General features: G+C 43.4%; 1 protein-coding gene across 1 annotated transcript in view; it reads right to left on the minus strand.

The window, feature by feature from the left end:
• Positions 1 to 1,241: 1,241 nt before the first annotated feature.
• Positions 1,242 to 12,167, minus strand: part of IL27RA (interleukin 27 receptor subunit alpha) — a 14,829-nt gene continuing 3,903 nt past the window's right edge. Inside the window, exons 3-14 of the mRNA XM_053464304.1 lie at positions 11,785 to 11,902; positions 11,324 to 11,490; positions 9,186 to 9,340; positions 8,449 to 8,605; positions 8,262 to 8,323; positions 7,975 to 8,167; positions 7,189 to 7,383; positions 6,849 to 6,950; positions 6,256 to 6,408; positions 5,737 to 5,859; positions 4,775 to 4,947; positions 1,242 to 1,458 (exon numbers count right to left, since the gene is read on the minus strand). Of these exons, the coding sequence (XP_053320279.1) occupies positions 1,264 to 1,458; positions 4,775 to 4,947; positions 5,737 to 5,859; positions 6,256 to 6,408; positions 6,849 to 6,950; positions 7,189 to 7,383; positions 7,975 to 8,167; positions 8,262 to 8,323; positions 8,449 to 8,605; positions 9,186 to 9,340; positions 11,324 to 11,490; positions 11,785 to 11,902 (1,793 nt within the window). The 3' untranslated portion in view covers positions 1,242 to 1,263. The remainder of the gene's footprint in view (positions 1,459 to 4,774; positions 4,948 to 5,736; positions 5,860 to 6,255; positions 6,409 to 6,848; positions 6,951 to 7,188; positions 7,384 to 7,974; positions 8,168 to 8,261; positions 8,324 to 8,448; positions 8,606 to 9,185; positions 9,341 to 11,323; positions 11,491 to 11,784; positions 11,903 to 12,167) is intronic.

Here is a 12,167-nt window from a genome sequence, read left to right on the forward strand (position 1 = left end):
ATATTTTTTTAAAGAAAATTTTCATTTTGCATGACTTTCAGGTGGCTCCGTAATTTTTCAAAAAATCATAAATTTTACAGTTTTACTCCCTAAATAAACATATGTACAAGTAGTTACATATTAAAATACGCATTATATCCCCCTCTCGGGATCTCCATCATTATTCCTCCCCGTTTAAGTTATCTTTCCTCTTCTGTGAAGTTGCCGATTGACTCCAGGATAAGATTTCGTACAGATTCTGCAACAGATTTCAGCTTCTCTGGGGTATCGTTTTAAATGAAACATGACCAAAAAACAAAATTCTATGTAAATATTAAATATTCAAATAAGACAAATAACCAATAATTCCTAGGAATTTATTTTTAATAAATGAACAGAATGATTGTAACAACTTTGATGATAAAAGTCAATTTAGCCTTCCCCCCCCTTTTGCATCTAAGAAGGTAAATATCTATCTATCTATCTATCTATCTATCTATCTATCTATCTATCTATCTATCTATCTACCATCTATCTATCTATCTATCTATCTACTATCTATCTATCTATCATCTATCTATCTACTATCTATCTATCTATCTATCTATCTATCTATATCTATAATGAATATTGCCCTAATTGGGATCATTCCCTTGCATCTATAGCCTCTGGACTGCATCTGCTTCCAGCAGCTTTAACCTCTAGACCAGGGGTGTCCAACCTGTGGCCCTCCAGCTGCTGCAGGACTACATCTCCCATAATGCTCTTTCAGCTAAGGGACTGGCTGAGGAGTATGGGAGATGTAGTCCTGCAGCAGCTGGAGGGCCGCAGGTTGGACACCCCTGCTCTAGACTGCATCTGCTTCCAGTTGGTTTGACGCCGGTTCGGCATCTCCTTCCAGCGGTTATAGTCCTCGACGTTCTGCGGATTGCATCTGTCCCTGCATCTTTTCCCATAGCGCTGCATGTCTGTCCTGCATCTACGGCCCCCGGGTTGCATCTCCTTCCAGCAGCTCCAGCCTCACTGCTTGCAGCTTTAGCTTGCACTGCTTATCTGCTCCTTGCAGCTTTATGCCCCAGACTACATCTCTTCCCTGCAGCTGTCTTCCCTGGGTAGTGTCTCTTTTACCCCGAAGCATGGACCTCTGTATTGCTCCGGCTCCCTGCGAACTGAGCCACGGGATTACATCGATCCTTATCATCAGGATTCCATCTGTCGTATCTGTTTCCTTGTGGTTCTGCTCGTCGGATCTAAATCTTCTCGATATATCATTATACTCCTCACCTAGCATAGTCCCATCACCTCTTCTCTGGTAGGCAAGAAGTGTTTCTCGTACCCAAAATTGGCTGACTTGTTCCTTGATGATTCTGGACCTTCTAGCACGGTGATGGGCGTTTGGCCGGTGGTCGCCGGTGGGGCCAGTACCGCCGGTGGTAATTCTTCTTCTTCCACCACTGCGATAGGCGGGTGTGAGGGAACCTGTAACGGAGATATAACGTTATGGTTATAACTGCAATGACCAATGTCTGGGAATCAAAGGTTTCACCCAAATCCACATGTGCTGAATGTCTCGGGGGGGGGGGTAATTACTGGAACCTGTTATATGACAGCTTCATGTCTCGGTTGGTGGAGACACCATCTAGAAAGGACTTCTGTGTGGATGTACGTGATGGAGCTTTAAATAGCATACAGTGTTAGCTCATGACGTTCCACACCCATGTAAGATGATTGATGGAGAGGATGCAATGTGTCGGATTTATTATAACATACACAGCATGCGATAATACGCCCTGCTGTACCCTGATCTGAGACCCCAAACGCCGTTGCTGATTATTGGGCTTCCATGTTTAATTCCTGGGTAGGAGATCTGCGTTCGGTTGTGCCCACCCAAGCCTCTTTAGAGTAGGGTGACCGCATCGGGACACGTATAATTTTTACATATATTGTATGTGGGATGTATAGACTTATGGAAGATGAACCAATTAGTCAGATATATCAAGCGCTCTGACTGGGTAAGCCCAGGCACTCCAGCGAGTGACCACTCAATGATCAGCTTTGGAACTTACCAAACTGAATCCTAACGGGTTCAACACCGAGTGCGTCAAAACTGCCCCTCCCGCAAAGCGTGTGGCCGCGTCCGTAGCCAACAGAACTGCATACTTGCCCATATTGCCATTCTGGCAGCAGATAGGGTCACCAGCTGGAGACCCTATGGAAGCATAATGTGCACCTACACTGGTCCAGCCGGTGGCCCCACATACATCATCCACTTGTTGTGAGTGCCTCCGCGAGTTAGGGGGCCGCTCAATATAGCCCAGATTGAGAAGCGGTGCCGAGTTCCACTTGAGTTTAGCCGCCATGTAATGCACATGGAGTAGAGGATGACGGGCTTCCTGCAATATACAGAGCTCTGTACAATCTGCGCGCAGCACTGTGTAATAGAGGGATTGTGCCGTTGTACATTTCTGAATTCCGTCTGCGGTGGCCCGTGACAATGGATTGAATGAGTCAGCACTGGATCTGGATTTACGGGGCCGGTGGCGATGGTTGGGCTGAAAGCCGGCCAATAGCTTACTCACCGTCTCCCAGCACGGCGATGGAGTCATCGTTATGAAACGCGCGTGACCCACGCGGAATGCTGACCGTGCGAAAATCCCAACGCACAACAACTGCGCGGAGTGCTAGAAAAATATAGTGATGCGCTGCTTAACCCTTGGGCAACGGAAGGCATCATTTTACTGAACCGGTACATTTCTTCCCTTACAAAAAATTACTGCAGTTTTTCTGAAGTAATACTGCAGTTTTTTGGACATGAAAAAACTGCAATACTGCACTTTTACTGCATGTTTACTGCACTTTTACTGCATTTGTACTTCACTGTACTCCAGTATTACTGCACATTACTGCACTTTTTTTTATATATTGCAAACCTACAGTTGTACTTCAAAGTACTGCAGCTTTATTGTATTTGTACTTCCGTACAAAAACAACTGCAGTAAAACTGCAGCACAGTGAAGTACAAATGCAGTAAAACTGCAGTAAATGTGCAGTAACACTCCAGTAAAAGTGCAGTATTGCAGTTTTTTCCTGTCCAAAAAACTGCAGTATTACTTCAGAAAAACTGCAGTAATGTTTTCGTAAGGGTTTCTAGAGACATGACATCATTTTACATAATTCCAGAGTGCTAAAAAAAGGAACATATTTATACTTTACTGTTTTAAAGAATTTAAAATCTCTGATCACCTCACCAAGCAGCACCCTATGGATCCTAATTGTCCAAGAGGACAATCTGGTAACGTGGCGGCCCCCCAATACTGCCCTGGTTGGTCTTGGCCAGAATACCCCATTGCACATAACATAATGCCCCTTTGGGAAGAGACCCAACCCTCGTGTAAAGAAGAAGAGCACGGAGGGCTTTTGTACTCAAGTAGACGGGGTGTTAAAAGAAAAAATGGACACGGCTACACTTTAAATCCCTTTTGCCGTGCTGATGAATTTTATTTGCAAGCGTCCAATGGTAACGGGAAGTTCTACCCCCATTACGCAAAACAAGAGGAGGTGATACCCGCCATTCACTAGAAATTCATTGTCTGCTCTTATAGCCTCTACACGAGCCTCCCTTTCTTCTCTCCTGTAACCGAATCTTCGGTGTGGTATTGCTGGGTTATAATATCCACTTCTGCTCTTCTACACCCATCTGTACCGCTAGATCTACCTCCTAAACCCAGCCACGTTCCTCAAAGGCAGGATTTATATTCTCACAATCGCGTTAACATCATATCTCAGTCCATAAAATGCCACCAGCTTTCTAGTGTATGACAGAATACGAGCAATTCTATAATCGTTCCACACACAACATGTTAACTCCTCGTACTCTATTCCAATGGGCAAAAGGGAGAAGAATTGAGGGCCACCCATGTGGGGGGTGCCAGATTTCCACATCTTCATGTGATGGAGTTTATACATTATAGAGAGAGTTATAGATAAGCGGAACAGCCTCCCAGAAGAAATGGCAGATGATAATATAGCAAGGACATTTAAACAGGCATTGAAGTGTATGTAGTAGGTGTAAAAGGGGCTATGTGTGTTTGTGTGTATGTGTAAGGAGTTAGAGTGTGTGTATGTGTGTTGGAGTGGTGTGTGCATGTAAGTGTAAGTGTATGGTGTTATGAGTGTCTGTGTATGTATGTGTTAGAGTGTGTGTATGTAAATGTAAGTGTATGGTGTTTTGAGTGTCTGTGTGTGTGCATGTATGTGTAAGGAGTTAGAGTGTGCGTGTATATGTGTGTTGGAGTGGTGTGTGTATGTAAATGTAAGTGTATGGTGTTATGAGTGGCTGTGTGTGTGCATGAATGTGTAAGGTGTTAGAGTGGGTATGTGTTTTCCACATCTTTACGTGATGGCATTTATACTTTGTTGAGAGGGTTACAGATAAGTGGAACAGCTTCCCAGAAGAAGTGGCAGAGGTTAATATAATAAGGAAATGTAAACATGCATTGGATAGGCAAGGCGAAAGACCGATTAAAGTCTGCACAGACTGGAGACTCTTCTATTTGTTCAGTGTTTCTGGCAGAAAAAAAACATTGACACAGCCAGCTGAGAAGGCCCAAATGTATAAAGAGCAGTAAGGGGTTAAACCTCTGGCCTCATTCATGCACTTGTTTATTGTATGCAAACGAGGTGGAGGAAGACGACACTTCCTCATTCCAGCGATTCTAACCCACCCCACTGGTAATACGAACCCTCACCCACCTGCCTGTTGAAGGGACATTGAGTTTGGGAAGGATTACTGTACCTGTTTCAGGAGCCACCCATTACTGTAGATGAAGTTTCCGGCTCCCACGTGACTGTTCTGTGGACTTGGAATCTTCTGCCACCATAATGTATAAACGAAGGCAAAAGCCCCCGATAAAAGAAGGGCAAAAGTAAGAACCACGAAGACGATGAGAGCGCTGTCGGGGCCAGGACCTGAAGAAGCGGAAAGAGATTAGAAGATTGTAGAGTGGGACACACAGGTCACTTTATTAAGGTTTGAGTTGCCGGTGGGGTCACAGAAGTAACCTAAAACAACACGAAAGTCCTAACTCAACTAATTCAACTCAAATGGAAGCCTGTCTATTCAGAAAAAGGTTGACTTGTTACCGGTGTGTTGGGTTGAATATTGATAGTCTTCCATCAAGCTGCACTAAACTTGACGAAGTGTTTGTTGTGAGTGTTGAAGGGGCTGTGTTTGTATATTTATGTGTTTGCGGTCACTTCGCTGTTTTCATGGTAAACAAGGAAATGTTTCAGTGAACCCAAACTTTTGGTAGTGTATGTATGTATGGGTAAGTGTGTGGTGTTACAGTGGCTGTGTTTGTGTATGTATGTGTAAGGTGTCAGTTGCTGAGTGTGTCAGTTGTCTATTCGAATATCAAATTCAGTAAGCGCACAACAGGAGGATCTAGATACATATGATGGAGAAACGCAGGGCACGGCAAGATGGTGGAGAGACGTAGGGCATGGTAGGACGGTGGAGACACGCATGACATAGGAGGACAGGATTACACACAAACGCAACACATCCCAATAGAGAGGTGTTCATGGCACCAGGACAGGCAGGTCTTCTGAGTATAGGAGGAGGATGCACAACAGAGACATGGAGAATGGGGAGCACCAGGGCACGTATGGTGTGCAGCAGACAGGTAAGCAATGGGGGGGGTTTAGGTTACAGGCCAGTGAGTACTGATGTCAGAAGCCTCAGAAGGGTGTGCATACCTATGGTGTGAAACGACTTGTGTGCTCCTGGGGGTCCTTCTCCAGCGGTGGTGGAGGCCGTCACCCACACATGATACAAAGTGCCACACATCAGATCTGTCAGGGTCAGGTTTCTACCTGTTGCTGTGACACAAGACACAGAAGGTTAACTGGAATTCTCCCCCCCCACCCAGTCTCATGAAGGAAGCCTTATAAATGAATAAACAACTTGATAAACAACAATCAACAATCTAATGGGGAGGAAGTGACATCAAGTGGGTTTCTAATACATATACTGTATATGATATAGTGTAATCTGTAAACACCACTACTTGGGTTTATTTAGTGTACATTTGGAGGGGATCTTGGCTACTATGAGACCACAGTTCCCCTGGTCCTTGGATGCCGATGGGAGTTCTCTGTCAATAGCCGGAGTGTTACTGGCTGGCTTTACTTGGCTTGGATGTCAAGGAGAGCTGGAGGTCATGGGAGGTATGACCGCGGAGAGCGGTGGAGATGACTGGAGACGTAGATAGATACCTGCGTGCTGCCGAGAACGCGCCGTGCTGTTTAGGTAGACCGTGTAATGGGTAAGCAGACCTCTCTGCTGCCAAACCGGCAACTCCTTCCAAAAAATCAGAGCACCTTTACACGAGAGCGGGATAACTGAGAAATCGGGGGCTGCGGAGGGGACTGATAGAGGGGGGAGAGCAGGTGGGTTCACAAATGGGGTAAAGAAAGAAAAAAGAGAGCGTTAACGATCTTACTTTGGATGTTCACTTCACTTTACTTAACGCAACAGTTTTTTTCATACTTTTCTCTATTTATTTTTTTAAATTCCATTTCTTTCATTATAATTTTGGTTTATTTACACAGAAACGTTTTAAAGGGGCCACAGAGCCAACAAAAAAAAACTATTTGCATTTCAAGAAGGGATCTATGTCAGTGTAAGTACATCTAAGCCTGTTTATGTGTGTTAGTGTACGTGTGTAAATGTGCATGCATACGTGTGCTAGTGCATATGTTGGTGGGGGGGCAAGGGGCTGGTGGGGCCACTTGGCTTTACTTGCCCCTCAGGCCAGAAGGTGCCAGCCCTCCGCTGCTCCTAGGTATCTAAAATCCAATCCACGTACCTCCTTGATGACCGTAGACCGTGGTGGAGAAGGGTCCTCTACAGCTGTTCTGGTACAGAGCAAATACCGAGACTTGGTATGGAACATGTGGAAGAAATGTGCCTGTCGGAGAGATGAACATATGTGTTCAGCTGTCACTCCTGGCTGGTGACATTCTGAGTGGCTGCTCACTTCTCAGCATGCGTCAAAGTCATTGTCAGTTTAGTATATTGTCACTTTTAGCGTTTTTGTTACTGCGCCCCTATTGTAATAGCGCTATGGAATCTGCGAGGGCTCTATATATATAAATGTATAATATATACATATATATATATAATATAATAATATTATGACTGCTCACCTGGCAGCGTGACATTCTGACCGTCTGCTTGGCTCCTAGTCCAATTTATCATTGCGTTTCCACGTTCTGTGATTTCGGTCCACTCTACCAGGTACGTGGGGTGGTCAGAAGGAAGACTCAGGGGTTCCCCAAACCACACCGTGATACCCCCATTGGGGTTCCTTTCCACCGTGACAAGCAAGGAAAAGTTCTTATCTGTGGGGAGAGTTGCAAGGCTTTTATCACATGGGCTTTTATTGGGGTTTAAAGCATATAGGTCACCATTATAAAAATATTAATCAGAAGGGTGTAGAAGTGTACTGTTGAATAAAATGGCGGCTTTGCAGCCATCTATATTATAAATATGCTCGGTGTGGGGTCTAAACACGTTCAGATGACTGCCTTTGGCATCAGAAGCCATATCTGAAACTAGAACCCGCTAGACTCCACTCACACACTGCTTCATCAGACAGTCCTTGAAGCCTTTCTGGACTGGTTCTGGTGCTTCTCACCACTAATGTAAGAGGTGGTTTTAGACACTAAGGAACCCAACACACATTCTTCTAGTAGCCTAGAACCCATGTTACTTCCATCCTATTGATGGGACCCCTGGTCAGACAGCTTTCTAATGGCATAAGACGCTTGTACTAACCAGCGCCACGGATTCCCTCCACCTAAATATAAGTAGGTTTCCAGACTTTTAACCAAAACATCCTTGCTCTATAGTGTTTTTCTGGGTATGGCATGATCATGTCACACGTTAGCAGACCATATGTGCTAGCAATCTCTGGCGAGACCAGCAGCTACCTGAACACAGAGGAGCGGCACAGGTGGACGGCCCATTTCCCTTGGAGTTCCGAGCGCTGACGCACATGTGGGTCGAGTTATTGGGCAGCTTGACCTCACAACATGAAGCCTCTGTGGTGTAGGACTTCCCGTTGTGAATGTACGTCACCACGTAGTTCAAGATGTGTCCTCTGGCATATCGGTCGTCCGGGGGCTGTACAGAGATACCCGTTTGGGGTTAAGTAAGACTGTCGCTGATGCCTGCCCTGGCAGACGTTTATCTGGTTGTCTCGTTTAAGGGCACTCACCTTCCACACTAAAGATATGGATTGCCCAAAATGTCTCCACAAATCCAAAGGTCCAGTAGGAACTAAACAAGAACATCAGGCGTTATAAAGTAAAAGGTATGAGTCTACGGTACGCACCGTGGGGAGATAGAAGAAGGAAGCAGGCAGAGGTGAGAGCTCACATACTCGTCATTCTCTCCTTTCTCACCTTCTTCTGGAGTCCCAAAGGTGATTGGCTCGCTCCAAAGGCTCCCCATGTCCTTGCTGGACTCGTTTGGTAGATATCGGATCTTCACTTGATACTTTGTGAAAGGTTCCAGCTTGGTCATCTCATAGGTGCCGGCTTCCAGGTCACTCGGCTCGGCCTAAACAATATACGCAGCTTTAGGAACCAAGACAATTCACAAACAACACCAAGTAAAAACAAAAATCACCTCTGAGAGGCACTACAGTAACAAAAGGGAAAAAGCATACCAAAACGGTCAAAATAACCCCTTAAAGACCTTCATCACAATTTTATTTTTACAGCGATTCATCTGATCAGTACAAAGGTTGGTAGATGGTATATATTTTTCACATTTTATTTTAAAAAAAAATACAGAAAAATGGAAAATCTACTTATAAAGGTTTTATGATATTATTTATATTATATATTTTAGTAGATTAGCAGGTTTAGTTTTAAGTAAAAAAACAAAACACCTGATTCGCAGAAATCACAGGTGAAATTGAAAAAATATGTGTTTTTTTTTTAATTTTATGTTTTTATTAATAATAATGTGGGATTATTTTTATGCATTCAGCCTTTAATAGAGAGCCCTGTATTCCCTTTTTTTTAAAAAAAAGGTTGAAAAAGTATTTTGGCTTCACGGGTGGAAAAATATCCTTGGTTGTGAAGAGATCAACGTTCACGTAGAGTCCTAACCTCAACAGATGCCCGGCACTCACCTCCAACCATCCATCCTGGCCCAGTTTGCGATACCAGAGCTCAGCTTCGTGGTGGTGAGAGCCCTCGCTGGGGGCTGACCAGGCCACCTCTGCCGTAGTAGGGTCTTCCTCGTTGAACGTGACATCTGGTGAGAGGACGGGGGGCTCAATCAGCACTAAGGGAAGAAATGGACTGTTAGCTGCTTGTGCATTCACCAGTTTACTGCCCCAGGTTCTTGTGTCCGTTCGTACTATAAGCCTGTATCTCAAACAGGGGTGTATTTTGGCTTGGGATGGCATGTCCTGTGTCACAATATCAAGGGGTAATCACCCTACTGGCCAATAGGGCACAGATGCTCAATGGGCCTTATGGGGGGGGGGTATCTCGTACCATAAATAACCTTCTAAATCAAAGTCCTTGGAAGAGAACCTCCTGGAGGTAGGCTCTGGGGGGAGGCAGGGGCAATTCCCTGGGTCAGGTCAAGGGCAGCTACCACCATAAATATACCACTGGTCAGAAGTAATAACCCGGCAATGAAGGCACATGGAAGGCGCCATTTGGGCACTGGCCCATTGAGCGTTTGCCTAGTCCTGGCCAAGTCCTGGCCTGGTAGTGACTACATACTCATACATCATCATATAGAATTACATCATATAGAATTACTACGCTGTTTTATCCTGCTTGGGATTTATTGAGGAAATCTCTGCTTGAACAGAGGTGACCCGGTGGTGGACATCGCTACATCTTACACATTAACATAGTAATTTAAGTTCAATCCTTCTACTGATCTTTCCTGATTTTGATCTAAAAGTAGGCAACCAAAACCCCAATTAAGCTATTTCTTCTGATTTTTCTACTGAGGGTGAAAAATTCCATCTTGACTCCAAAAGGTAATCAGATTTCTCCTTGGATCGAGAAGCTCTAAAATATTAATAAAATATCTATCATTTATATTCGTATGTGGGGGTTTGGATGTGAGATATGCTTTGAGATTTTTGGTCACTGTGACATTCCTTCCTATTTCCATCCATCCCTGCACAGCCATACACTAATTAATTCATTAATTTAATCGATTAGACACTTTTGTTTTTTATAATATCTTATTATTTTATTATTCATATTATTAATCATAATATAATATTATTTTTATTTTATTTTTTAAATTAGGCACATTTAGTGCGAAACGCGTCTACTTTGATTATTGTGTATTCCTGATTTTTATAATTCTGATAAATATTTATGATTTAGAGGACTGGTTTTGTTTTCATGTTTCCGGTGTCAGCCTGCAAAAGTTTTTGGAGTTTTCTTCTGTTCTGAAATTCGAATAATGTACCCCAAAAGCAAGTTTTTAGCTCCCCCTAGTGGCCATGTATAATAATATAAATATAATAATAAAAAATATCAGTTTTTCATTGTCCAGAAAAAGACACAATAGATTTATAGTTATTTTGTTGCTGTCATATATATATATATATATATATATATATATATATATACTGTTTCGACAGAGCAATTAAAAAACAATCCGAATTATTTCATTTCCCAAAGGCAGCGCAACACCGACAATCAAAAACCAAATAAAAAAACAAAATCATTTATGCAAAGAATGTTTTTTTTTCACATTCTAAGAATGATAAAAAAAAGAACACTTTTCTTTTTAAGATTGTTTTAATGTGAAAAAAAAAAAAACAATCTTAGTCATTTTTGTTTTTCCAGTTCTTGAGTAAGCATCTGAACAAGGATCACGCGGGGGGGGGGGGGAATCTAAAGTTTTTTGTTAAAAAAATGCTTGTTCCTCTTTTTTCACTTTTCCCTTGGTGGCAGAAAAATAGTTTTTAAAGGCACGTTTCCTCTTTTTCACGATGACCACTTTGAAAGCGAATCGTCAAATTTCCAGATTATCCCCCAATTATATTTCTTACATCCATGTCCGACACATTTAACCCCTTAAGGACTAAGCCCGTACATGTACGGGCTCAAAATGCATTGCATTGTTTTCAATGGGTTTGGGGACCGCCCATTGTCCTTAAGGGGTTAAATAAAATGCCCCGGTAATTATTTTAGAATAAACGTACTCCGTTATAGACAGCCCCCGCCCCCCCCAGACCATCTACGCTCTTCTAGGATACACTACGTTCTGCCTTATGGACGTCCGTACCGTTCTCGCCGTTGTCTTCGTAGGTGATGGTGAGAGAATCTTCCCCGCCGTCCCATTCTAACCGCAGATGATAACGATCATACTTCGTCAGCTTCTGCCGCGGGATCAGCAGCCAGTTCTGGCCGGGCAGGGAGGTGAAGCTCAGAACTGAGGTGCGATCCGAGTTACTGGGGGGGAAAAAAGGTAAGGGGGAGAAAGAAGAAAACCAAAGAGATCAGGTGGGGAAAAAAAATGGAAGTTTCATTTATTCTTAGGCGTAAGGGTTAATCCCGTATATCAAAACCACAAGAAGAACTACTTCCTATATATATTCACTAAACTCCCATTGGGTGGAAACCAGTGGAATGCTTCTACTGATTATATCAGACGTTTTATTATTATTAATAAGGCATAATCAGAGTAATAAGGGCCATCTTTACTGAATTAATTGTGTTGTGGTAAAGTAAGACCGTCACACTCACTATTTCAGACTCTGAATGTGGAGCGTCCGCTGCGTGTCTGCGTTCCCGTTCCAGGTACAATTCAAACCTTCGTCTTGACCGCGAAGCACACAACAGAGAGAACAAACCTCGATAATTCCTGTACAGTAAAACCGTGCAGTGTGTTATCGTACGCGCCTCGATTAGTACCCCGGAATAACATCTGTGCCCCGCTAATCCTACAGTCATGCTTAATGAAGGTGAGCAGAAACCAAGGAGCCAACTCTCCCTATAATGAACAGACCCCTGAAATGTTGTGTTTTCAGGGATAAGTGTCAATACATTGTTAAACTAGTGCTATACGTACGCAGCAACGGCGAAAGGTTAATTATTTAGTTATTTATATAAAATGTCCGCATCACTCC

The sequence above is a fragment of the Spea bombifrons genome, chromosome 4 (assembly GCF_027358695.1).
Source record: "Spea bombifrons isolate aSpeBom1 chromosome 4, aSpeBom1.2.pri, whole genome shotgun sequence".
NCBI lineage: Eukaryota > Metazoa > Chordata > Amphibia > Anura > Pelobatidae > Spea > Spea bombifrons.